Here is a 26,472-nt window from a genome sequence, read left to right on the forward strand (position 1 = left end):
GGCCCACATTAAAGATCAGATTCTGGGCTTCCATGGAGCTCACACCGACCCGTGTCTCTCCTCTCTGTAAGCGACCCTTCCAGTCAATCAGTCCTCTCCACACAGATTCTGGAGTGTGACAGTCCCAGTGCTGAGGACAGAACAGCACCTAGGCCAGGGAGGGAAGGAGAAGGAAGGGGTGTGGTTTCCCTCCAGCAGTGAGGAAGCTGGCAGTGGGTGGAGCTAGATCCTCCCTTCCTCACTGTCCCAGCAATGACCCTGTACCCCTCCTCTGCTTTCCAACAAGCAAAATTAGAGATGAAGGGGTGGGGGGAGTCCAGGGCCACGGACACTGGGACTTAATTCCTTACTTACGGAAGCCAGAGAAGCCTCTGACGTATCTGACACTTATCTTTGTCCCGTTGAGCCTGGCTGGGTAACACTGGCTCAATGGCACCATCACAGGCCGAAAGACCAAGTGTGAAGCTGGAGCCATTGCTGTAATCCCACTCTGGAGGCAGACAGACTGGGGAAAGGGCGCGGAGGGCAGAATCACTGCAGAGACAGCACTGGGAGGGCCAAGGTTCCAGGGAGGAGTTAGGGGAGGGGGGGAATAAAGAGGAGAGGACAGAGAAGAAAATGCAGCAGGCATGGGGATGCAGGAACTGGCACTGGTCCAGGACTGTAGCCACCTGGGTCCATAAGTAGAGGCAGGGCACAGGGCAACATCCAATCTAGACCCCTGCTGGTCCTTTGGGCTCTGGCATCCCAGATCCCAGGGTAGAGGAAATCTAATGTATCTCTAGAGGCCCACGGTGGCTTCTTCCCATTCAGGGCCTGAAAGAGAGGCACGAGTCATCCTCAACCTGTCTGTCAGTCATCCACCACAGCCGAGGCTTGCCCCATTTCCTTGCTCTGGGCTGGACCGTCCTCTTTTTAACTTTCTCCAGCGCTCCTGTCTCTCAGATCCTCCGTCTCCCTGCTTAGCCGGCTTCTGTTGGCTGGGCCCCATCACTGGCCCCAAAGGTAGTGAGGAGTGTGGCAGCTGGCAGACAGATGGTCAGGGCAGGCAAAGGGCACGAGCACCCCACTCTGAAAACCAGCAGGGTCACCACCTGGTCTACACAGTGAGTTCCAGGTCAGCCAGAGCTACATAGAGGGACCCTGCCCCAAAGAACCAAAAACCAAGATACAGCCCTTTGTTTGGGCTGCCTCCTTCCCGCACTGCCCCTGCGGCTGCATCCTCCAGCTAGTCAGGGCTCCTCAGACAGGGCTTCTGGGTGAGCCATGGGCGTGGAGTTCCGCTGTGGGTCCCAGTTACGTCTTCTCTGGCTAGCAGTGTTCCCTCACCAGGTGCAGGAGGTCAGGGTGGAGGCTGGGGTCAGGTGGCTTCTCTGTACCCCACCGACACTGAGTTCTCCGCTGAACTGAAGGAACCACGCATCCATCATAGCTCATTCCAGTGTCTAGAACAGGACAGAGCCCCTCCTGTCCCTGAGGACAGAATTTGGGCCACACAGACAAGGTGCATACATATTTTAAAACTTTCGTACAGACTATTTTAAAAGAAACGGGAAAAGATTAGTGATTTTATTCAACCCAGTCTACCTAAACTACGCTGATTTCAACACATAAAAAACAACAGATAACAACCCCGGGACCGCTAGGCGGACGCTCTGCCCTCAGCCACATCTCCGTGCCAAGATGTTACATTCCTTTTCCTGAGCCTTTAAAAAGAAGAGGGGGGTGGGGAGGAGAGAGAATCAGGAAGCCTTTTCTTAGAGTTTCTATTGCTGACCAAAGAGTTGGGAAGTTGGGGAGAAAGAGGTTCATCATCTAAGGGAGTCAGGACAGGAACCCAAGCAGGGCAGGGGCCTGGAGGCAAGAGCTGAACCAGAGACCATGGACCACAGTCCAGGGATGGTAGCACCCCCAATGGCCCGGTTCTCCTCCATCAATCACTAATTAAGAAAATGCCCTACAGGCTTGCCTACTGCCCAGTCTTTTTTTTTTTTTTTAATATTTATTTATTTATTATGTATACAATATTCTGTCTCTGTGTGTGCCTGCAGGCCAGAAGAGGGCACCAGACCTCATTACAGATGGTTGTGAGCCACCATGTGGTTGCTGGGAATTGAACTCAGGACCTTTGGAAGAGCAGTCAGTGCTCTTAACCGCTGAGCCATCTCTCCAGCCCTACTGCCCAGTCTTAAGGGGGCATTTTCTTAACTGAGGTTTCCACCTCTCAGATGACTTTAGCTTGTGCCAAGTTGACATAAAACTGGCCAGCACATATCCAGAGATCTCGTCTACATTTGAAGCATGTCTAAGTTTGAACTAACCACATTTCAAGTACCCAGTGACCTTTGGGCGGCCACTGACACCTTGAAGGAGCAATCTGGAAACCCAGAAATTGTGAAATCAGGTAAGAGCGGAAGATACAGAACAGGACAGACCTGGATCAGCTGGACGTACAAGGGACCTGTGTGCACCATCCTTGCTAGAAGGCAAGAGGAGAGCTTAAGAAAAGTGTGGTGGCTCACACCTGTGAGCACGCTGGAGGCTGAGACAGGAAGCCGGCAAATCCAAGGACAGAACAGCACACACAGTGAAACCATTTCAGAAGAAAGAGAAGAGCAGGATCTCACCGGCAGAGAGAGACCTAAATCTGCCCTATCCCTAGAGCGTTCTGTGATGAAATACGATCGTTCAGCCTTTCCGAGGCAGAAGACAGATTGGCGTGGCTGGGGCCTGATGTGGAAGACCCCAGCAAGCTCTAGCCAAACCCCGGGCGATCTAACAGGCCACGGCTCCTTAGCCACTCCAGTGTTCAAAGTAAATTATGAGGGAAATAAACACTCGGCAGTGCCAGGGCCTGAGTTATGGCTGTCTTGTTCTTTTAGAGATCTCAGCTCTATCCAGGGAAATGCCCTGAGTCAGGCCCTCGCCATCAGGAGTTCCGTCCCCTTCAGGGAGGCGATGGGTTGTAAAGCCAGGGAGGATGTCTTCCAAGCAGAACACAGGGGACAGTCTTCCACTAGGTCATACACTACATTCTGAGTCGGTGTTCAGGGTGAACTGCCACCTGGTTACCTGGAATGTGGGGGAACACCTCCACGAGGGAGCGTTAGCTTCAAGGCTCTCTAGAGCACATCCTCGCTGTCCTCCAACGTTACGTACAGGGTCCTTCTGGCCACACAGTGGCACCCCTAGGGTCCTCACGGCCTGGGTCTGTATTATTTTGGAAGACAGCTGGCTTTCAGGTCCCAGTACTCTGGCCAGCACTGGCCAGCTGGTGAACTGGGCTCTACCCCTCTCTCATGATGCCCAATCCCTCTGACAGGGTCCTGTCTCCTGGGCAGCCTCCAGGCTTCCTGACAAGCATCTGAGAAGCTGCCTGCCGATCTCCGTTCTCCCCGAGAGAATGTAATGTAACGTTAGCAACGCCAGTGCCCACTTGGGTTTAAAATAAACTTGCTATCTCCCTTTTCCTTCAGCTGACCCCAGCAGCTCCCTACCGGAGCCCGGCTGACTCTGAAAATGAGATAGCCCCATCATTCCAGAGGCGGCTGAGACAATCGTGCTTAACACAGTGAGCGCAGATTGTAGAGAGAGTCACCACTGGGGATAGAGAGGGGTTCTGGGAGGCAGGGCTGTTTCTCAGAGGGAAATGTGGCCTCAGTCAGGCTGGGGCTGATGTGACCCCAAAAGCAGATCATCACAGAGTGGCCCTCCTTGCTCCGTGCCTTGGTACTTAGGACTTCATGTCACTTCCTCTCATCCAGGAGACATTGCTCCTGCTCTTCGTAGTCCCAAAACTCCTCACCCACCTTTTGTTAGCTTACTGTGATGTTGAAGATTTACTTAGCAGGCGCTCTACACGGGACCCCTCTGCGTATCCCCTCCCACTGACACTCTGCCCTCTCTGTGAGCCCCAGCCCCTTTTCCCATCTTAGGGCACCATTCTGCCATTTTGTGGCTCTTTCTCTTTATTAGCTGCCAGAAACAACCCCCTACTCTTCCCCCACCCAAGCCAATCATGGTTCCCAAATTACCTCTAGCTTCTAATTCTTTTTTTTTTTTGGTTTTTTGAGACAGGGTTTCTCTGTGGCTTTGGAGCCCATCCTGGAACTACTCTGTAGACCAGGCTGGTCTCGAACTCACAGAGATCCACCTGCCTTTGCCTCCCGAGTGCTGGGATTAAAGGCGTGCGCCACCATCGCCCGGCTAGCTTCTAATTCTTTCCATGACTCTAGGCCTTGCTGTCCTTAAAAAAGATAAAAACGAAGCAAAAACCACCATGCTGGGCAGAGTGGCTTGTAATTCCAGCATTCGGGAGGTGTAGACAGGAAGATTGGGAATGCACGTTCATTTTCATGCTACATAGTGACGTTGAGGCCAGTCTGTCTCAAAAACAAAAAATAAATCCCTCCCAGATCAACGTCCTCAAAGTCCAGCCCCCCACGGAATCCAGGTCCCCACAGGCAGTTCCTTACCACCTACCCAAGTCGGGGAGCAAACCTGGGGCTGTCAACTCCAAAGCCACCTCCTCCCTCCCAGCATCTGGCTTGCGACATCAGCCAGCTCTGCTCATCCAGCGGGGCAACTACAGCACCTCTTGTTTCCGGGGCTCTGACACTGCCTCTTCCCTCCTCCTCCTCCTCCAGCCCATCTTTTCCTTGCAGACTGCAACCTGAGGCATTTCTGTCCGCTCTTTGAAGGTTCGCATCCGGGAACTTTCCTCAAAGGTAAACTAGAGCTTCCTTTCGTCTCATCCCTACCCATTAGGCTGCACTGCTTGTCTCTAGATGCAGGGGTCTGGGCTCTGCACTCCTGTAGCATTTCCTCTTTATCAGCTGCCAGCAGCACCGGCCGCCCCAATCTTCGTTAAAACAAGCGGAGAGGTCATAGGACAGATAGAGAACCAAGGAGAGATGCGCAATGGGACATGGGATCTGACCGGCTCCCGGACACCCTAACTAGGTTTTAGTCTGGAACTAGAGTGAGTTCTGGGGTGTGTTAAAGCAAAACATGTCAATCCCGGACATGCTCCAAGCAAGTCATGAGCACTGGACGGGGAGAGGGCAATTTCTCATTTCATGATAGCAATGAATGTTGCCAGCAAAGCTGGGGCCTGTTCCCTGTCCCACCTTCCCTACTCGCTAGCTCTCCTCCTCACCCTTCACCTGTCCTGTGTCACGTGGTGTTTTATTCAGAAAGTCAGGGAACCCCCACGCCAAGTGGCTGTGTGCTGCTGGCCAGTCCCGCACAGCATCTCAGGAGTCCCTGATGACCACCAGACACATAGGTTATGGCTACCCCCACTCCATAGGTAATAAAACCCCTGGAGCCTACCCGTTGTGCTGTCAGCAACGCCCCTGTTTGTGCCACACTAGCTGGACAGCTCTGCCTCACAGGACCACCCGATATGACCAGCACGGGGTGGGGGAGGACACTGGCATGACCACAGTGGAAACAGTGCCAAGGTGAAAAAGGCAAGACACGGGACACCTACTCCCCTCCCGGGGTTTTATGGGCTTGCTCCTCCCCCGCTTAATAAATGTCAAAGTCTCATAGTGTTTACTTACCAAAATACCTGACCAGCATCTGCAGCTGCTCAAGGGAAAATAAAAGATCTCGGGCTGGTGAGAAGGCTCAGGCGGTAAAACACCTGCCTCAGAGAAAGGAGAAAACCTGCACACACACACATACACACAAGAGAGAGAGAGAGAGAGAGAGAGAGAGAGAGAGAGAGAGAGAGAGAGAGAGAGAGAGAGAGAGAGAGAGAGACTATAAATGACTTTTCATTGGTTTTGGAAATAGCATTTCTCTGTAGATCAGGCTGGTCTCTCACAGAGATCCGCCTGCCTCTGCTTCCTGAGTGCTGGGATTAAAGGCGTGCACCACCGCCTCCTAGCATGAATGGTTTTTTTCTTTAAGGACCTAAAGAAAAAGTTCTAGCAATGAGCTGTTGAAAGGGAATGGAGTCCTATCCTCCTGAACCACAGGATCTGTCTGGAGAGGTGTCCACCCCTTGCCCTTCATCTTTCTGTACCACTGGCCATTGTGTAACCAGATCCTGCCATCCCATAACTTCTACCCCCTAGTGTCCCTCCCCAGGACAGTCTTCACAGATGTGAACAACGGCATTTCCCCATGTCATGATCCAGGACTCGGGAAGCAGAGGCAGGAGGTACATGTGAGGTTCCAGCTCCCTGATCTCCATAGAGTTTCGTGCCAGCTAAGACAACATAGCAAGATCATCTCAAAAACAAAAATAAAATTTAAAAATAAATTTTGGAAAAATCTTTATTGTACTCATGAAAAATGAAGCAAAAAAAAACCCTTTTAAAAAAATTACAGTTTGGCCGGGCGGTGGTGGCGCACGCCTTTAATCCTAGCACTCGGGAGGCAGAGGCAGGCGGATCTCTGTGAGTTCGAGACCAGCCTGGTCTACAAGAGCTAGTTCCAGGACAGGCTCCAAAACCACAGAGAAACCCTGTCTCGAAAAAAAAAAACAAAACAACAAAAAAAAAATTACAGTTGGGGCTGGAGAGATGGCTCAGTGGTTAAGAGCATTGCCTGCCCTTCCAAAGGTCCTGAGTTCAATTCCCAGCAACCACATGGTGGCTCACAACCATCTGTAATGAGATCTGGTGCCCTCTTCTGACCTTCAGGCATACACACAGAAAGAATATTATATACATAATAAATAAATATATATATATATATTTTTTAAAAATTACAGTTAGGGGCTAGAGAGATGGCTCAGAGGTTAAGAGCACTGGCTGCTCTTCCAGAGGTCATGAGTTCAATCCCCAGCAACCACATGGTGGCTCACAACCATCTGTAATGAGATCTGGTGCCCTCTTCTGGCCTGCAGGCGTATATGTAGGCAGAACACTGCATATATAATAAGTAAATATTTTTTAAAAATTACAGTTAGTGTGTGCATGCACAGTGTACGTATGGTAGAGGGTGACCTGCAGGAGGAAGCTTTCTCTCCTTTATCACGTGGGTTCTGGAGATTAAACTCTGGTCATCAGGCTTGGTAGCAGATGCCTTTACTTGCTGGGCCATCTCCCCAGCCAAAAATTTACCTTCTTTATAGCTTTATTTTTGGCATGGAGGTCAAGCCCAGGGCCTCATGCACAGTAAGCATGTATTGGACGTCTGAGCTACAGCCCCCAGCAGCCCTTTGTCATCTTTAAGAGGACAGATCTGTGGCATTAACTACATTCACATACTATATGTCTGTATATATATACACATATATATATACACACACTATATATAACTCAATTTTCATGCAAAACTGAAACTCTGTCCATCAAATCTGTTTCCACTCCTAGCCCCTTGGCAACCACCCTCCTAGCGCGTTTCCATGGTTCTGACTATTTTAAATGTCTAAGTGGATTCACACAGCGTTTGACTTTTGTGAACAGCTTATTTCACTTAGCATAATGTCCCCAAATTTCACCCATGTGCAGCACCAGGGAATTTCCCCTTTTAGGGCAGAATAAGATTCCACTGTAGACATCCATATTTTCTGTATGGAGGGCTGTGTTTGTGTAGGCGCGTGTGTGGAGGCCAGAGTTCAACCTCCTATGTGGGTTCCTCAGGAGGCAGCTGCCTTGGTTTTTGAGACAGGGTCCTCCAGGGGTCTGAAGCCTATGAAATACACAAGCAAGGCTGGTTGGCCAGAGTGTCTCAGGGATCTGACTGTCCCAGAGCTGGGACTCCAAGCGTGCCACCAGGCCATCTTATGCGGTGACTGGATGGGAACTTGGGCCCTCACGCTTGTGGCAAGCACTTCCCAAACTGAGCTATCGCCCCGGTCCCTACAATGTTTTTTTCTTCTAAATATTTTTGTGTGTGCGTGAGTGCACTTGTATTGGACACTCTAGAGCTGGAGTTACAGGTGGCTGTGAGTAGCTCAATGTGGGTGCTGGGAACCCACCCCCACCTTCGGAAGAGCAGAAAGTGTTCTCAACAGCTGACCCATCTCGCCAGGCCCCACACTTCAGTCTGAATGTGCTCATTCCTCCATGACATCTAGGCTGTTTGTACATCTTAGTTTCTGTCAGGAATGCTACACACGGGTGTGCAAGCGGCTTGTGGAGATCCTGTTTCAACTATTTCAGATACATGCCCTGAAATGGGCTTGCTGAACTAAATATCCGTTTACTATTGTTTTTTGAAAGAGGGTCTCTGCAGCCCTGGCTTTCCTCGAACTCAAAAAGATCCACCTGCCTCTGCCTCCCAAGTGCTGAGACTAAAGATGTGTACCGCCATGCCTGGATACCTGCTACCTTGCAGAATTCTTAGTACTATAAATGAATTGTAAATTATTTGGCAAATGAAAAGACAGGCTACAGTTACATTTTAATTTCAGTAACAATTTTTGAGGGGAAATGCTGCAGAATTAAGCCCAGACACGTGTATCCTAACCACTGAGAGCTATGCCTCAATTTGAAGCAACTTTTAAAATGTATGCACTTGTCTTTATGTGCATGTGTGTGGGGTGTCCACAGGTCAGAAAAGAACCCCTGGAAATGGAGTTACGGACGGTCGTGAGTCACCCAATGTAGAAACTAGGAACCAAACCTAGGTCCTCTGGAAGAGCACTAAGCACTCTTAACCACTGGGCCAACTCTTGGGCCCCTTGAAAGCTGTGTGTGTGTGTGTGTGTGTGTGTGTGTGTGTGTGTGTGTGTGTAATTTTTGTTTCTTGAGATAGAGTTTCTCTGTGTAGCATTCCTGGCTGTCCGGGAACTCACTTTGTAGACCAGGTTGGCCTTGGACTCACAGAGATCCACTTGCCTCTGCCTCTGGAGTGCTGGGATTAAAGGTGTGCACCACCATCCCCCAGCTAATGTGTCATTTTTTTGTGTGTGTGGTATTTTTCTTTTTTCTTTTTTTTTTATTGAAAAAAAATTTCCGCTGCCTCCCAGTTCCCTCCCCCTCCTCCTCCTTCTCTCTCCCTCCCCCCACTCCTCTCCCCCTCCCTCTATGGTCCGAAGAGCAGTCAGGGTTCCCTGCCCTGTGAGCAGTCCAAGGTCCTCCCCACTCCACCCAGGTCTAGGAAGGTGAGCATCCAAACTGTCTAGGCTCCCACAAAGCCAGAACATGAAGTAGGATCAAAACCCCGTGCCATTGTCCTTGGCTTCTCATCAGCCCTCATTGTCTGCCATGTTCAGAGAGTCTGGTTTTATCTCATTCTTTTTCAGTCACAATCCAGCTGGTCTTGGTGAGCTCCCAATAGATCAGCTCCACTGTCTCAGTGGGTGGGTGCGCCCCTCACGGTCCTGAGTTCCTTGCTCATGTTCTCCTTCCTTCTGCTCCTCATTGGGACTTTGGGGGCTCGTTCAGGTGCTCCAATGTGGGACTCTGTCTCTATCTCCATCCATCGCCAGATGAAGATTCTATGGTGATATGCAAGATATTCATCAGTATGGCTATAAGATAGGGCCATTTCAGGTTCCCTATCTTCAGCTGCCCAAGGAACTAACTGGGGACATCCCCTGGGCACCTGGAAGGCCCTCTAGGTTCCAGTCTCTTGCCAACCCTAAGATGGATCCCTTAATTTAAGATATATGCTTCCCTGCTCCCATAACCATCCTTTCTTTATCCCAACCATCCCAATTCCCCAAGTTCTCCCCATCCTCCCCTTCTCACTTTTCTCTCCCCATCTCCCCTTACCCCCATCCCACCTCACCCCCAAGATCCCAATTTTTTTGCCTGGCAATCTTGTCTACTTCCCATATCCAGGAGGATAACTATATGTTTTTCTTTGGGTTCACCTTCTCATTTAGCTTCTTTAGGATCACAAATTATAGACTCAATGACCTTTATTTATGGCTAGAAACCAATTATAAGTGAATACATCCCATGTTCATCTTTTTGGGTCTGGGTTACCTCACTCAGGATAGTGTTTTCTATTTCCATCCATTTGCATGCAAAATTTGAGAAGTCATTGTTTTTTACCGCTGAGTAGTACTCTAATGTGTATATATTCCACACTTTCTTCATCCATTTTTCCATTGAAGGACATCTGAACTGAACAGAGAATTCTCAACAGAAGTTCAAATGGCCAAAAGACACTTAAGGTCATGCTCAACCTCTTTAGCGATCAGGGAAATGCAAATCAAAACAACTTTGAGATATCACCTTACATCTGTCAGAATGGCTAAAATCAAAAACACCAATGATAGCCTTTGCTGGAGAGGTTGTGGAGGAAGGGGTACCCTCATCCATTGCTGGTGGGAATGCAAACTTGTGCAACCACTTTGGAAATCAGTGTGGCAGTTTCTCAGGAAATTCGGGATCAATCTACCCCAGGATCCAGCAATACCACTCTTGGGAATATACCCAAGAGATGCCCTATCATATTACAGAACCATTTGTTCAACTATGTTCATAGCAGCTAATGTGTCATTTTTAAAGAACTCGTTGGTGAGCTGGTAACCAGGTATCTTGTGTCTCACCTGGCTACTCCAGTCAAGGGGCACTTGCACGCACCCACACATCTATTCCAGGCCAACTCTCTTACATAGCAGCTGGTCCCACCATAGTGTGAATCTCGGCAGACCTGCCCCAACAACTTTAATTCATCTGGGCCAAGTGGTCCTCCCTGCTGTTCAGCTATTTCCTGCGACTACCGACTACTCGGAAGACCCAGCTTCAAGGGGCCACTTGCTGCTTGAAAGACAGTAAGTCCACATCCAATACGTCTGTCCTTGTCACGTTTATGTCCCCAGTATGGGCATGATGGGAACAGTTATCCCAGCACTTAGACGGCTGAAGCAGTTCAAGGCAGCCCAGGACTAGAGGGATGGCTCAGCAGTTAAGAGCACTTGCTGCTCTTGGAGAGAACCTGGGCTCAGTTCCTGGCATCTACATAGGATACATCGTATCCACAACTCTAGTTCCAGGGTATCCTGTGATCTCTTCAGATCTTTATGAGCACAAAGTATGCAAGCTGTGCATTGATATACATACATGTGGGCAAAACACTCATATACATAGGGGTTTTTTGGGGGGAGGGAAGATCAGATAGACTGGGCTCTGCCGGAAAAGCCGCGGCAACCCAGCTCAGCATGTTAATTCTATACATTTGAAAAAGAGGCAGGGTGATTAAATACAGCTGAACAAGGAGGGGTTATTACAGATAAACACAGAGGCAGGGTTGTCACAGCTGTACAAGGAGGCCGGTCCAGCTAATCCCAGTAGGAAGACAGTCTCGGGGGCATGAACACCCAGGTGGAGAGAGCTACATGAATTTTTTCTGTGCGGTGTCAACATTTGGTCCTGGACCCACGGAAGGCTTCACCCTCCCTCAGAGCCTCCTCACCCACGGAAGGCTTTTGTCTCCACAGAACTAAGCCACTGGGGTCCTTCACGTGGCCATGCTTGTGTCAGCAACACGCAGCCCCTCACAACTTCGCTTATTTCCTACCTTTACCTACTGAATCAACTTGCTGGCCTGCTGTTCAGTAGTCTGTTTGGCTGGTTTTTGAGACAAGGTCCCACTGTGTCTAGGAACTCGCTCTGTAGACCAGGCTTGAACTTACCAAGGCCTGTCTCTGTCTCCCAAATTCTGGGATTAAAGGCGTGCACCACCAGTACCTGGCAAAAAATTTTTTTAAAGAGCAACCAATTTTACAAAACTTGGATGATGTCATAAGATACTCTGATTCCCCACCCCCAACAGTGAGGACTTTGCTCAGGGACTGTGTAATAGCAGATGCCTACCCAGGCCTTCGCTTGCTCTCAAGCCCTGCTCTCTACTACCTTTTTTTTTTTTTTTTTGGATTTTTTTTTTTTTTTTTTTTTTTTTTTTTGGTTTTTCGAGACAGGGTTTCTCTGTGGCTTTGGAGCCTGTCCTGGAACTGAACTAGCTCTGTAGACCAGGCTGGTCTCGAACTCACAGAGATTCGCCTGCCTCTGCCTCCCGAGTGCTGGGATTAAAGGCGTGCGCCACCATCGCCCGGCGTTTTTTTTGGATTTTTGAGACAGGGTTTCTCCGTAGCTTTTTGGTTTCTGTCCTGGAACTGGCTCTTGTAGACCAGGCTGGCCTCGAACTCACAGAGATCCGCCTGCCTCTGCCTCCTGAGTGCTGGGATTAAAGGCATGCGCCACCACCGCCCGGCTCACTACCTTCTTATTATTATTATTGATTTTTATTGAGCTCTACATTTTTCTCTGCTTCCCTCCCTGCCTCTCCCCTCCCCTTCAACCCTTTCCCAAGGTCCCCATGCTCCCAATTTACTCAGGAGATCCTGTCTTTTTTCTGCTTTCCATATAGATTAGATCCAATACATAGATCCTTTGTTTGCTTTTTTGAGACAGGGTTTCTCTGTGTAACCACGCTGGCTGTCCTGGAACTCACTCTATAGAGGCTGGCTTCAAACTCACAGAGATCTGCCTGTCTCTGCCTTCTGAATACTGGTATTAAAGGTGCGCACCACCATTGCCTGGCCATACACATCAATCTTTAAAAAAAAAAAACAAAAAAAAAAAAAACGGGCTGGGTTTGAGACCAGCCTGGTCTACAGAACAAGTCCCAGGACACCCAGGGCTAGAGAAAGAAACCCTCTTCAAAAACAACAAACAAACAGACGACAACAGGCTTGTGTAATGGCTTAGCAGGTAGATGCTTCTACCAGAGCCTGATGAACTGTGTTGTTCCCTGGTCCATGAAAGTGTAAGGAGAGAACCAACCCTGACCTTCAAATGTGCTGCGCACACCCAGACACACACACAGCACCCTCCCCGCTAAAGAACCCAAATAACTTTAATAAAGATAAAACAGGACCGGCAGGCTGCAGACCCCCAGCACCCAGGTGAACACCAAGAGCACAGCCATGGCAGCCCAGCTGTATATCCCAGTGCTCTGGAGGCAAGCCAGATCTCTGAAATTAGCTAACTAGTTACAATTGGCGAGCTCTGGGTCCAAGTTAAGAGAATCTACCTCAATACATAAGATGTGATTGAGTAAGACATCAGGCATCCACTTCTGGCCTTCACATGTGCATTCAAGCGCACACATACACACATATATACACACGCCTTTGTGAGCATGTATACACACATGTACACTATACACACACACTAATTAAAAGCAAACAAAAATCCAACACAACACCCACCCCGAAGCAGAGCACTGGAACGAAAGGCTCTAACTGGCCCAGACACTGTAAAATTCGGGTCTATTTCAGGATTCTTGATTACTTTCACTTCCTAGCAGGAATGTATAGACAGTCTGGACAGCCTGCACTGTGTCCAGGCCTTCTCGGGCAAAGCGACTTCACCCAGTCCTGATGTTGACCCCCCCCCCCCCCACAGAGGCTAAGACCTGCCACTGCTGTAAAGAGCCCTGGATGCAGGGTCTAAGGTGGCCACTGCCTGCTGGATAGAGGCCACAGCTGCAACATGCCTTCAGAAAGATGGGCCAGGCCAAAACTCCTCCCTGTCAGTGTTTTTTAATGTTCCTGGCACAAAGATAACATCTCACTTTCACAAGACTTCACATACTAAAAATAACGAATTTTAAAAGCTATCCAGTTCTGTATCACTTCCCCCGATGGTCAGGTCTCATTCAGGTCAGTGGCCATGCACTGATGCATTATGAACAGTTGCTTGGTTCTGTCTTGCCTGGGGTTCAGGACTGCCAGCCTCCCCGGGGCCCCAGGGAGAGCAGAGCAGAGAGACACTTGCCAGAGGTTCAGCGAAGCAATGCAGTCGGTTTTCCTGCAGACACTAGCATTGGGCTGGCTTCCTGAGGTTTTCTTTCACAGCTCCTTAATCTAGTTTTAAGTTGGCATAGTGTGTCAAGGACAGGGCAAGGAAATGCTGCCCCATTTCCTCAGGACTGAGGGACCAGAGGAAACCAAGAGACAACGAATGCTTCCCAGAATTTTTCCCCTTACTTTCTGGCCAAGTTGCTTCTTCCTAGGTCTCACTTCTAAGACGCTGCTCAGCCCAGGCTGGAGAAATTCCTAGGTAGTAACATTGACTCATCAAGGGGCGGATGACTCTTCTTATGGGGCTAATCACGGTCACAAACCAGGAAGTCCTGAGTCGACACTCCACGCTCTGAAATTGTAGCCTTAAGTAACCAGCTGGAGATAGCATTCTTCTGGGTATGCCCGGCCCGTCTCCAGTCAGTTTGCTTTCTCCCAGAGAAGTGTGAACCCTGTGCAAAGTCCTCCCCCTCAGGCACCCACATCACTCAGCTCAGATGCAACTCACTACAGCAGGTCCAAACCTCTGCAAGGGAGGTCAGAAGGCCCCCTCTCCCCCTTTCACCACGGCCCATACTGCAAAGTGTTGTTCCTATCTCTGATAGTTCTCTAGCCATAACGTAACAATCTGCTAGAGAGAATTCTGGTGGCAGTATGGACTTACATACTTATTACATGAAAAGTATACTGTTATGGGAGTGTCATATATCAATCTGTTGATTTTATTGGTTAATTAATAAAGAAACTGCTTGGCCTGATAGGTTAGAACATAGGTGGGTGGAGTAAACAGAACAGAATGCTGGGAAGAAGGGAAGTTAGGCAGACGCCATGCTGCTCCTCTCCAGGACCCAAGATGGACGTAGGCTAGAATCTTCCTGGTAAGTCACCACCTCGTGGTGCTATACACATTAATAGAAATGAATTAATCAAGATGTGAGAGTTAGCCAGTAAGAGGCTAGAGCTAATGGGCCAAGCAGTGTTTAAATGAACACAATTTGTGTGTTGTTATTTTGGGGCATAAGCTAGCCAGGCGGCCGGGAGCTGTGTGGGCAGGAAGGCAACCCGCAGCTCCTACTACAGTATACGAGAATTCAAAAGGTTTAGGCTAAGCATGGTGGCAGGCACCTATAAACCCAGCTACTCAGGAGGCTGAAGTAGGAGGATTTCAAGTCTGAGGCCAGGCACTGTGGGCAACTAAGTGAGAATGTGTCTCAAAATCAAATAAATACACAGGGATGGGTGTGAAAGTCAGTGGCAAAAAACTTGCTTCTCATGTTTGAGGCCCTGGGTTCAATCTTTTTTGGGGGGCTCTGGGGATAAACCTGGAGACAAAATATATTCCTGGCATGACCATGACCCTGAGTTCTAGCCTCAGCACTAAAAACAAACCACTGCTTTTAAAACAAAATCAACCCTCTAGAGAACTGATTTTTCTGCTTGTATGGGACTGAAATAGGCCTAAGAAATCTGTATTTAACAGGAGATCATGGGGGTAGGGACACAAACACCATAGACACAAGGTCTGTTAAAGCTGTCTGTCCCCCCCTCCCCCGTCACAGAAGAGAGCAAAGAACACTGGATGAGCCACTGGGCAACTATCCCAGAGGCCTGGACTCTGTTCTCATCAGCCTCCAGTTCTACCTTCCAGCACCTATGAAACTGTTCCCACACTCAGATAGCTAAGGGCATAAGCATGAGATGTTCTGGGGGGAAGGGAGACGACTCAGTGGGTGAAGGACTTGCTAGGCAAGCCTGGGGACTTGTGTCCCACAAAAAGCTGGGTGTGGCTGCATATCTGTAACCTCAGTGTTGGAATACAGAGACAGGTAGATCCTGGGGACTCAGTGGCCTCTTTGAGTCAAAACTCAAACCCCAGGTTCAGTCAAGAGACCTCATCAGAAAAAATAACAGAAGTAATTAAGACACTTGACATTGACCATCTATGTAGGTTTACATACATGCATATGAACACAGCATACTCATACACAAAGCGTATTATACGTAAACCTTTTAAATCTTGAAAATTGTTTTAAACAACTCAGGCTCGTGGTTTGTGATGCCACCACCACCTTCTCTAGGTCTCAGTCTCTCGTCTCACAGCCAATCTACCAAACAAAGATCCATTTTCAAAGCGGAGTCAATGTCTTAACCGCTCCAACAGCTTTAAATGGCTCACGAGTTTATGACCAAATATGGTTGGCTGACTAGTTTACAGTGTGCTGCTAAGGTCGGGGCCCTGTGTGCGACCAGACAACTCTCCTGGGTCTGCTCTGGGAAAGCAGCATTGTTGGAGATTGATGCTCCCACTCTCTCCTGCCCCTTTCAAAGGAGGATTAGCCCGCTGCCGCCTCCTCATTCAAAGATGCCTACAAACCAAAGGGACCCAAAGATGGGAGTGTTCGCAGCTCCCGAGCTTAGAGCACAGCCTCACCCTATTTCACACAAGGTGACCTATTCCTCCCAGTTTGCGACACAAATATACCAATCCGCTAAAGAGTCCCGGAAGCGCTCCAGCCCTGCCATGATAAAGGGCCTCCTTGGAGTCCAACTGTGTTAAGAAATCTCTCCACTCATCTATTCCTACACTTGCAGAATGGAGGAAGTTTTCTTACATCAAGATTTCTGTGTTAGCCATTAAGCTCTTCCGGTACAATCTTCTATAAATCATGGGGGGTGGGCACGACTGAGAAGCATCTCCTGACCATCCTGGCTGTCAATGGGTTTGTTTTCTGAGATGAGAAGGTAACAGAACCATCTTCTATGTTGTATTTGTAACTGACAAAATTGCCCTGGAGACCAAGACCCACAGGCACAGTGCTGAAAGTTTAGACTCTATAGAACAAATTGGCAGTGGGTGACCATTGGCACTAACACAGGATACTCCTTAGCTGCTTGTGCAACATCCAAGCTTCATGTCACATGACATCAGACTGCTTGCTGACAGCTGATTTTACATTTAGGTTATTTTTTTAAAGATTAATTATTATGTATACAGTGTTCTGCCTCCATGTGCCCCTGCAGGCCAGGAGAGGGCACCAGACCTCATTGCAGATGGTTGTGAGCCACCATGTGGTTGCTGAGAATTGAACTCAGGACCTCTGGAAGAACAGCCAGTGCTCTTAACCTCTGAGCCATCTCTCCAGCCCCAACATTTAATTGAGCTTCTCGATTTCTTCCTATGAATAACAGTTGATGATTAATAATGGGATTCTCTTCATTTAAAGAGAAAGGCACAGCCAGCTGTGGTGGCACAGGTCTTTATTCCTGCTCCTCTAAAGATGGTTATGTCAAACCCTTAAATGTGAGCACTGTTTTAGAAAGCCAAATGGGTATTTTGGCACTGGGAGCAAACCCAGGCACACTCAACAGGTGCTGCCACTGATCTTAACACACTCCAAAGTTTATTTTTATCTAGAGTAAATAATTTTATAGGTAAGAAAAACAAAATTATTAAAACAGTATTTCAACTGAAATAAATACTTGTGGCTTTAAGCTAACAAGTACAGCCATCATGATGGTGTATGCCTGTAATCCCAGTTTTTGAGAGGCTGAAGCACGACTGGCTGTCATGAGGCCAGTCAGGACTACATGACAAGACCCTGTCTCAAAAATGAAAACCAAGGGTGGGGGCAGGAAGGGAATGAGAGAAGAAAAGAAAGTAGGCAAAAGTAAATTATAACCAAAGACAAACTGGGCAAAGAAAAAGTTACTTTAGGGGCAGATGGTATCTCACCCACCCTCCTAACTGTACTAACAAAATCAAGCCTGCTTTTAGTTTTTGTTTATTTTTCAAAAAAAGGTTTTCTCTGGCTGTGGCCCTAGCTGTAGTAAAACTTGTTCTGTAGACCAGGCTGGACTCAAACTCAAGAGATCCGCCTGCCTGTGCTTCCTGGGATTAAAGGCGTGCGTCACCACTGCCTGCTCTCTATACATCTCTTCTGACCATAGGCTTTCGGCAGAACCTAGTGTTAACACACATCTCAATCAGTGCTGTAGTCAGCTAGGCAAACAAGGTCATCAGGACTTCCACCCTGATACTGCCATTTGATAAGTTTACAGATTCTCACCAGGTTAAGCCAGACACTGGCAGGATCGTTTCATTCTTCTTCTAAAGCATGACTTCTTTAAATCATTTATTTATTTTTAAAGGTGTATTCATTATCACTTTATGTGTACGAGTACTTTGCCCGCACGCACGCAGTGACTGCAGAGACTAAAAGGTGTCGTCAGGTCCCCTAGGGCTGAAATTACAAGGAGCTGTGAGCTGCCATGTGGATGCTAGGCTTTAAAGCCACCCTCTGGAAGGGCAGCCAGTGCACTTCACTGTTCCAGCCCCACATTTTCTTAATATAGGTCCATAAAATATCATAAGGGGAAAATGTTGTACTTTGGAAAAGTCTATGTTCAAAATCTGAAAGAAATACACTAAGAAGGCAACGGGAGTTGGAAGTCCTTGTCATGACTAAAACTTTAACGAGAGGTTAAAAATAAACTTCACAGTGGATGCACAAGGTGACCCAGAGGAACTTTCTGTAGACTTTGAGAAGCTGAAGAATTAGCTAGACAGAAAAGATAAGATTCTCATCATAACGGGTAAGATGCAGCACCGGGGGCACTGTTAGGAGCCAGTGGACGCTCCTGGCACCGAGTGCCTTTGCCTGGTTCTTTCTGGCATTTCTGCTTGACTCCTTCCCTCATCACTCCGATTCCCAACCTTTGCACTGGCAGGCCACGCTCTTTTCCCTTAGGCCCTGGGTAGATGCTGGGAGTGTGTGTACATTTCTGTCCTTCAATTAAGAAATCTGCTGAATGCACTAGCAGTTCAAGAACTGGGTTATCTTACTAGAGTTTGGGGGTTAAAATCCTGCCTGTCTCATTAGTATGCATTTCCCTATTAATGAATTGGCTTGGAAGGACTATACATCTATTAATTGCTCATAGTACATAAAAATATATTGTTTTCTGAAAAGTCCCCTTTTATCTGCTAAAGGTTAGCGATGAGGAGGATCTACTCTCGGGTAGTTTAAAGATGCTTGGGAAAGCAAATGCAAGGGACATGCAGCAGCAAAGGCAAGTGAGCACATGTCACACATGGTACTGTCCCGTGCCCTAAATAACAGATTATTAGCATTTCAAACTTAAGAGACAGAATTTCAAAATGAGAGGTGGCTCGCAGAAACTTTCTATTAGAAAGAGCACGACACCTACATGAAACGCTCGCTGCTGGACCAAAGCTCTGCTTACCTTACCCGACTGTGTGCAAAGCCTCGGCACCTGGAGACAAAGCGGGGTGCGGCAGGAGGGACAGCTCTGCAATGTGGTGCAAGGCTCCAGATGGCAAAACACTGCAAATAACTGCTTTTATAGACATCAGTGCTTGCCATTAACCAATACATATGCTAACAGCGAATAAATACTGAACTCAGCTTGAACAACGGCCACTTAGAAACGTACATTGGCAGACATGGGTGAACCATACACATTTCACACCAAAGTATTAAAATAAAATATTTGGATTTAGGCCTTTTGCCATTTTCAGTATTCTTTTTTTTTTTTTTGGTTTTTCGAGACAGGGTTTCTCTGTGGTTTTGGAGCCTGTCCTGGAACTAGCTCTTGTAGACCAGGCTGGTCTCGAACTCACAGAGATCCGCCTGCCTCTGCCTCCCGAGTGCTGGGATTAAAGGCGTGCGCCACCACCGCCTGGCAGCTTTGAGTATTCTTAATCAAAGAGAGAATTTTTGTTTCTATTTCTAATGACGTATACACACACACACACACACACACACACACACACGAGAATATTCCTGACCAGCTTCCTCAGAAGCCAGAGAGCTGCGTTTCTGCAGACTCAGGGCCAGTGTCATTCTCCAGGAGGCCTTTGCCGACCTCACACCACTGCCACTTGACCAGGAACATCTTTGCTTAGCACTGAACGTAAGTCAGACACGCCCTCAGAGCATACAGCAGCCATGCTGGGTTAGAAAAACAGAAAAGTCAGACACGCCATCAAAGCATACAGCAGCCATGCCGGGTGTTTAAAGGAAATCTGTAGCAAATGATTTACTTCCTTTTGAAACATTTTCCAAGAATGGCTACAACTCTGGTCACAGGAAGGAGATTCCAAGATCTCTCTCTCTCAGGTAGAAGAAAGAGCTCAAGCCTCTTCCTAATAGGGATCTTCTTCCAAAGACTTGAAAACTGATATTTCTCCCTCAGTTTCCCTATGTCTTAAATCTTTCCCGAAACATGAGGCACTTTTATTAAGTGTACCATCTACTATAGCTCTAATCACAAGGTAACACTAGATAAACAAAAGAATCACAGTAGCTTTTAACAGGTATTATTTACAACGATTTTTTTCTTTAATATAAAAAAGTATAACTACAGCAGTCCAATGTACAAATACAAAAAAAGTTATCATACTAAAAAAAAAGTACCATAATACTGTACATACAAAAACTGTTCAACAGAATGATTTAAATATATCTGTTCTTCTCTGGATCTGGAAGACACAACATAAAGTTCTGCACTGTATTACTGCTGAGAACCTGTGCCTGGGAACACTGTGTTTCCCTCCCCACTCATCCCAGCTCCACCTTCAGAGTCCCTGAGTTGGGATCATGAGCCAACAGCATCCCTGAAGATAACCAGAGCCAAATGTTTACTCAATGGAAGTCATTATTCAGCGAGTCGCTGCTTACCATAAACTATGAAAATCCGAATTGTAAGCCCAACCAAGATTAAATCCAGACGGAGGTCTTCCCATCCCCTGATTTGCTACTAATACTGCTTTTGTTGGACCCAGATTTGGACCCCACTTTGGCCTTCTTTTCCCGAGGACCATGGGGGTTGTTTTGGTGATGGTAGGCCTGGATTGCGAGATCCAAGCGTTCCTGAGCCATCCTGATCTCCCGCTGCAGAGTCTCCAGATCAGCCGGGAGGTGCTCCTCATGGCTGCCGTACTGCTGCTCCTGGGCGATATTGGCTTTGTTTTGCTTGTAGGCAATCTTAGCATTGGACAACTCGGTGTATTGGATTTGATCTGGTTTGACAGCAATGTTATAGCCAGGGGGAGCAGATGGTGTATTCCAAGTGAAAGGATAATTATAAGCACCCGGGTCGTCAAGCTCCCTTCTTTTACTGTTTAGTGAATCTCGAATGGTCCCAAACCCTAAATGAAGCATCTCCCAAATGTTAAGCAATAGGCAAAGGCCTGTGACACCATACATTATCAGGAGGAAGATGGTCTTTTCGGTGGGTCTAGAAATAAAGCAGTCTATCTTATGAGGACAAGGAAGTCTGCTGCACACATAAAATGGGTGGACTTGAAAACCATACAGGAAGTACTGTCCTATTAGAAAGCCCACCTCAAACACAGTCCTGGCCAGCAGCTGCAGCACGTAGATTTTCATGAGCCCATCCTCCTGGATCCGCCGCCGTCCATCATGCTTAGGTTTTGGCTGGCTCTGCTCTTTATTTTCTTTTTCGCTTTCTAACTCCATTTCTGGGTACATCATAGGATCCTCTTCGTGGTCTTCCTCTGTCTCTTCCAGAGCCCGGTGCTGTTTCCAACGCATGGCATAGGGTTTGCTCCGAGCTGCCTTCTTGTCTGCTTCTCCATGCTCCATCTTGGCAATCTTATGAATGGCATACCCCAGGTACATCACAGAGGGAGTTGCCACCAGGATGATCTGGAACACCCAGAAGCGCACGTGGGAGAGCGGTGCGAAGGCATCATAGCAGACATTCTCACAACCCGGCTGCTCTGTGTTGCACACAAATTTGCTTTGCTCATCATAGTAGATGGACTCTCCTCCCACAGCAGTTAGGACAATTCGAAAGACAATGAGCACAGTGAGCCAGATCTTCCCAACAAACGTTGAATGGTTGTGAATCTCCTCTAGCAGGCGAGTCAGGAAGCTCCAACTCATGGTGATGGAATTGGTTTGCCCTGGTATGTGAAAAAGTACCAAGTGAATCAACAAATGCTAAAAATAGTTTTCTATTTTTGGTGCTCTGCCCCAAAAAACAATCAAACCTTGACAATGTAAATTTTAATTCATAGTATTTCTAGGGATTTTGCAATCCCAAAATGTAGCTTACTTCAAGACTCCCGGCAGAACAGACGTTAGAATAGTCACACCCGACTCCAACAGTTTTAGGAGAGACAGCACACCTTACTCCATGTCTGGACACAGAGGGTCTTGTTTGCTTTCCTACTTTATTGAGATTTATCAGATGTAGCACACTGTATTTTTTGCATATATTAGTGTGTTATGGGACATCTAGACATTGTGTGATATATATATATAACAAAATAATGCACTGGGGTAGCTTTCTGGTCCAGTCACAGAGTTACCTCTGAGAATATAATAAAAGGGACCTTGGGGCCGGGCGGTGGTGGCGCACGCCTTTAATCCCAGCACTCGGGAAGCAGAGGCAGGCGGATCTCTGTGAGTTCGAGGCCAGCCTGGTCTACAAAGGGAGTTCCAGGACAGGCTCCAAAGCTACAGAGAAACCCTGTCTCGAAAAACCAAAAAATAAAAAAATAAAAAATAAAAGGGACCTTGGGCTCGACTCCATTGTGAAGAGGCAGTTTGCTAGAAGGCTTAAATTTTAGACCAGTTAACAAAATGCTGAAGTAATTCAAGAAGCCAAGAGTGATGACACACACTTTTAATCCCAACACTTGAGGGGCAAAGGCAAGTGAATCTCTGTGAGTTCTAGGCCAGCCTGATCCACAAAGTCTGTTCCAGCCAGACTAACACAATGAGAGCCTCTCTCAATTTTTTCCCCAAAGTAATTAAGGAATTACAGCTGTCAATAACTGGCAATGATGAGCACTAACAGAAAGCAGGGAGTAGTCTCCACTAGGCCACACAGCCTAGTTACTTAAATAGCTCACAATGGAAACTCTTACAACAAATATATATATTTTTCAATGACAGATACAAATCCAACCGGTGGGCACACCTATTAAAAAGCAGCATACTTTTTTTTTTTTTGGTTTTTCGAGACAGGGTTTCTCTGTGGCTTTGGAGCCCGTCCTGGAACTATTCTGTAGACCAGGCTGGTCTCGAACTCACAGAGATCCGCCTGCCTCTGCCTCCCGAGTGCTGGGATTAAAGGCGTGCGCCACCATCGCCCGGCAAGCAGCATACTTTTAGTTTTTGTTTTTTGAAGCAAGGTCTCACTATGTAGCTCTGGCTATCCTGAAACTCAGTGTCTAGAGCAGGCTAGCCTCAAACTCACAGAGATCTGCCTCCGAAGCGCTGGGACTAAGCGCATGTATCACCATGTACGGCTCTTATTTTTATTTATTTTTTTTGTTTGTTTTTGTTTTTCAGAGGGTCAAATGTTGCCTATGCTGACCTCTAACCTCAGTCTTGGAATGTTGGGATTACATATGTTTGTCATCATGAAATTGAAATGAAAATGAAATTTAGGCCGGGCGGTGGTGGCACACGCCTTTAATCCCAGCACTCGGGAGGCAGAGGCAGGCGGATCTCTGTGAGTTCGAGGCCAGCCTGGTCTACAAGAGCTAGTTCCAGGACAGGCTCCAAAACCACAGAGAAACCCTGTCTCGAAAAACCAAAAAAAAAAAAAAAAAAAAAAAAAAGAAAATGAAATTTATTCCCTGCCAATGCTGAAGCATGCACGTGCTGCAGCCCATATAATGTGGTTTTGTTGAACTGTCCATATTGGGTTTCATGGTCTAAGTTGATGAGAACAACTGACCAGGTCTCTTCCTCAAGAAGGCACTAGATCTCATTACATTATGGTTGTGAGCCACTATAAGTTTGGCATCATCTTTAAAAATACCATTTTAGAGGATAACTACAAGACACTCACATTTATGTCTAGAATCCGTGTCACGTGTCAAACCCCCAATAACACTTGACACAAAGCCCATCTACATTTTCAACCCCTCCTTCCTCTCCCACAGCACTTGAAGACTATGGTAATCATCACCACCAAGTAACTCCAAACTTACCTGTTATCCAGAACTTCTGTTACCCAAAACCTTCTTTCAGAAATGGTATTTTGTTTGTTACTTTCCCAAACTCTCTCTGGAAGGGAGAAAGAAAAGAGCAGGTCATGAGCTTCCTCCCACAGAAAACAATGAATCACAAGCGTGTCACTTTCAGGAAGAAACAAAGTTTTCAGTGTGCCACATGGGTCACCAGAATGAGATGGAAACAGGCTTGACTGTGAATACCATTCTTTCCTCCTCCCAAAATAAGTGCCAGGAGAAATTAACAGTGATCTAAGTTTTTTTGTTTTTGTTTTTGTTTTTAACTCATCAGGCTGTACGAAAACCTGATAGGGGGCTGGAGAGATGGCTCAGCAGTTAAGATCACTGGCTGCTTTTTCGGAGGACCTGGGTTCAATTCCCAGAACCCACATGGTGGCTCACAACTGTCTGTGACTCTAGTTCCAGGGGATTCAATGTCCACTTTTGGCCTCTGCAGGCACAGGAGTATACATAGCACACATACACACGTGCAGGTTAAATAAATTAATTAATTCAAAAGTAAGAAAACCTAATAGAGAAAAGAGTCATTTGTGAAAATTCAAAACTGTTGGGCATGGTAGAGCACACCTTTAATCCCAGGAAGAGGGAGGAAGAGACAGGCAGATCCCTTTGAATTCCAGGCCAGCCAGGGTTAAAAGAAAGACCCTCACTAAAACCAAACAAACAAACCAACCCACTAATGAACATTGGCAACTACAGCAAAAACAAAAGCAGCAGCACTGCAAGGCTAAAGCAGGCTACCAACAGCCCTGTCTCTGCTGCAGCCAACACTTCTCACTGGGATTTGAGCGGCCAAGTAGGAGCAAGCTGTTCAGCTGAAACACCCAACAGCTGGCTCAGTCACTGCAACACCAGTCTCCACAGGAGGTGATTTACAAATCCTAAGGCTCACAAAGTCAGAGAGAAAACACCTGGACTGTGATTAAAAACAAAACAAAGACAGCTTGAAAAACCAAACAATGTGAAGTTGAGGCCCCTGTGAAGTCTCTACAGCAAGTTCCAGGCTAGCTGGTTGTATTACAGCGTAGCTAGACTCTGTCTCAAGACAACAATCAACAAAGCAAACCAATGCAGGAGAATTTAGTGCCCATTATCAAGCTCTGTAACTTTGAAAAGCTATGGTCAAATGTCATCCATACGGCACCAGCTCTGCTCATGACTATCATTTAAAGCAATGCTGAGGCTGGGCCTCATGGCCCATAACCTTTCATCTCAGCCCTCAAAAGGCAGAGGCAGGCGGATCTCCCTGAGTTTTAAGTCAGCCTGGTTTATGTGGTGTAGCCATGACTGCAAAGTGAGACACTGTCTCAAAAACAAAAATCCCTGAGTGTTCATGGTAATTTAACTGGAACTTAGGGTTTTGTTTTGAGATAAGTTCCAGGACAGCCAGAACTGTTACAGAGGGAAACCCTGTTTTGAAAAACAAAACAAAAAAAAAGATACAGGAAAAAAACTTTTAAGAAAAAAGCAAAAATTATTTGCCAAAAATCACATGTCAAAATTTCTATGTGGAAAGCTGACACACAAAGCCAAACTAGTGCTATGTCAGAACTCAGGAGACAGGCAGGGTGATGGGTGTGTGGGGGGGGGGGGGGAGGGGATGGGATGCGCCTGGAGAGAGGGTGCAGTGGTTTAGACAGGTGCTGCTTTCATAGAAGGCTCAGGTTTAATCTGCAGTATCCACATAGTGACTCACAACCATCTGCACCTCCAATTTTAACACACCCAGAATTCAGTCTTGTGCACTAGTTAAACTGAGAGCTTAGGAATGCTGAAGCAGGCCAAGTCTGACACACAGAGCCCTGATCTGATCCCCAATACCACATAAGTAGAGCATTTAGAACTCAACATTTAGGATGTGGAGGCAAGAGAATCAGGAGTAAGTTCAAAGTCAAGGCCAGCCTGGGACACAGGAGGCCCTGAGATAAAAGGGGAGAGAAAGGGAGAGAGGAGAGAATGTTAAACCAACCCAGTCTTTCTTTCCATGAGCTTTTATGGAACCTCAACCACTAGATCCACATCCTGAAGTCTTTGGTGCAGGTCTCCCTATAATTTATGCTCAACACAAATTATGTCATCCTTTTTCTTAATTACATGGAGGCAAGATAAACCAACAACATGACGAGAAACTGTCACAAAGTGGTCTGGGAGACGGCTTAGAGGTTAAGAGCATTTCCATAGTTTTAATCCCCAGCACCCACATGGTGGTACACACATAACCACATAAAGCTCCAGTCCCAGGAGATCTGCTGTCCTCTTCTGACCATGGTCACCAGGCAGAGACATGGAACACAGACATACATGCACACAAAGCATCCATCCATATACATGAAAGAAAGATTTTTTTTTTTGGTTTTTTGAGACAGGGTTTCTCCGTGTAGTCCTTGATGTCCTGGAACTCTAGAACAGGCTGGTCTCGAACTCAGAGATCCGCCTGCCTCTGCCTCCCGAATGCTGGGATGAAAGGTGTGCACCACCACCACCTAGCTGTTTCCCTCAGTCTTTCATCAATATGAACTTCCAGTATAAAATGGCATTAGCTGGGCTGGAGAAATGGCTCAATGGGCAAGACTAACTGCTGCTCTTGGGGATGACTCAGGTTAAGCTCCCAGCACCCACAGTTACTCACAACCACCTGTAACTCCACTTCTAGTGGGTCCAATGTCTTCTTCTGACCTTCTCAGGCACACACATGGTGTGCATGCATACAAAA

The 26,472-nt window shown here is 47.2% G+C and overlaps 1 protein-coding gene across 5 annotated transcripts in view; it reads right to left on the minus strand.

Moving 5' to 3' along the window:
• Nucleotides 1-20,072: 20,072 nt before the first annotated feature.
• Nucleotides 20,073-26,472, minus strand: part of Gjc1 (gap junction protein gamma 1) — a 28,197-nt gene continuing 21,797 nt past the window's right edge. For all 5 annotated transcript variants that reach the window (XM_057775350.1, XM_057775348.1, XM_057775349.1 and 2 more), the window contains exons 2-3: nt 23,718-23,793; nt 20,073-21,674 (exon numbers count right to left, since the gene is read on the minus strand). In XM_057775350.1, coding sequence (XP_057631333.1) covers nt 20,464-21,654 — 1,191 coding nt within the window. In that variant the 5' untranslated portion in view covers nt 21,655-21,674; nt 23,718-23,793 and the 3' untranslated portion in view covers nt 20,073-20,463. The remainder of the gene's footprint in view (nt 21,675-23,717; nt 23,794-26,472) is intronic.

This window comes from Chionomys nivalis, chromosome 7 (assembly GCF_950005125.1).
Source record: "Chionomys nivalis chromosome 7, mChiNiv1.1, whole genome shotgun sequence".
Lineage (NCBI taxonomy): Eukaryota > Metazoa > Chordata > Mammalia > Rodentia > Cricetidae > Chionomys > Chionomys nivalis.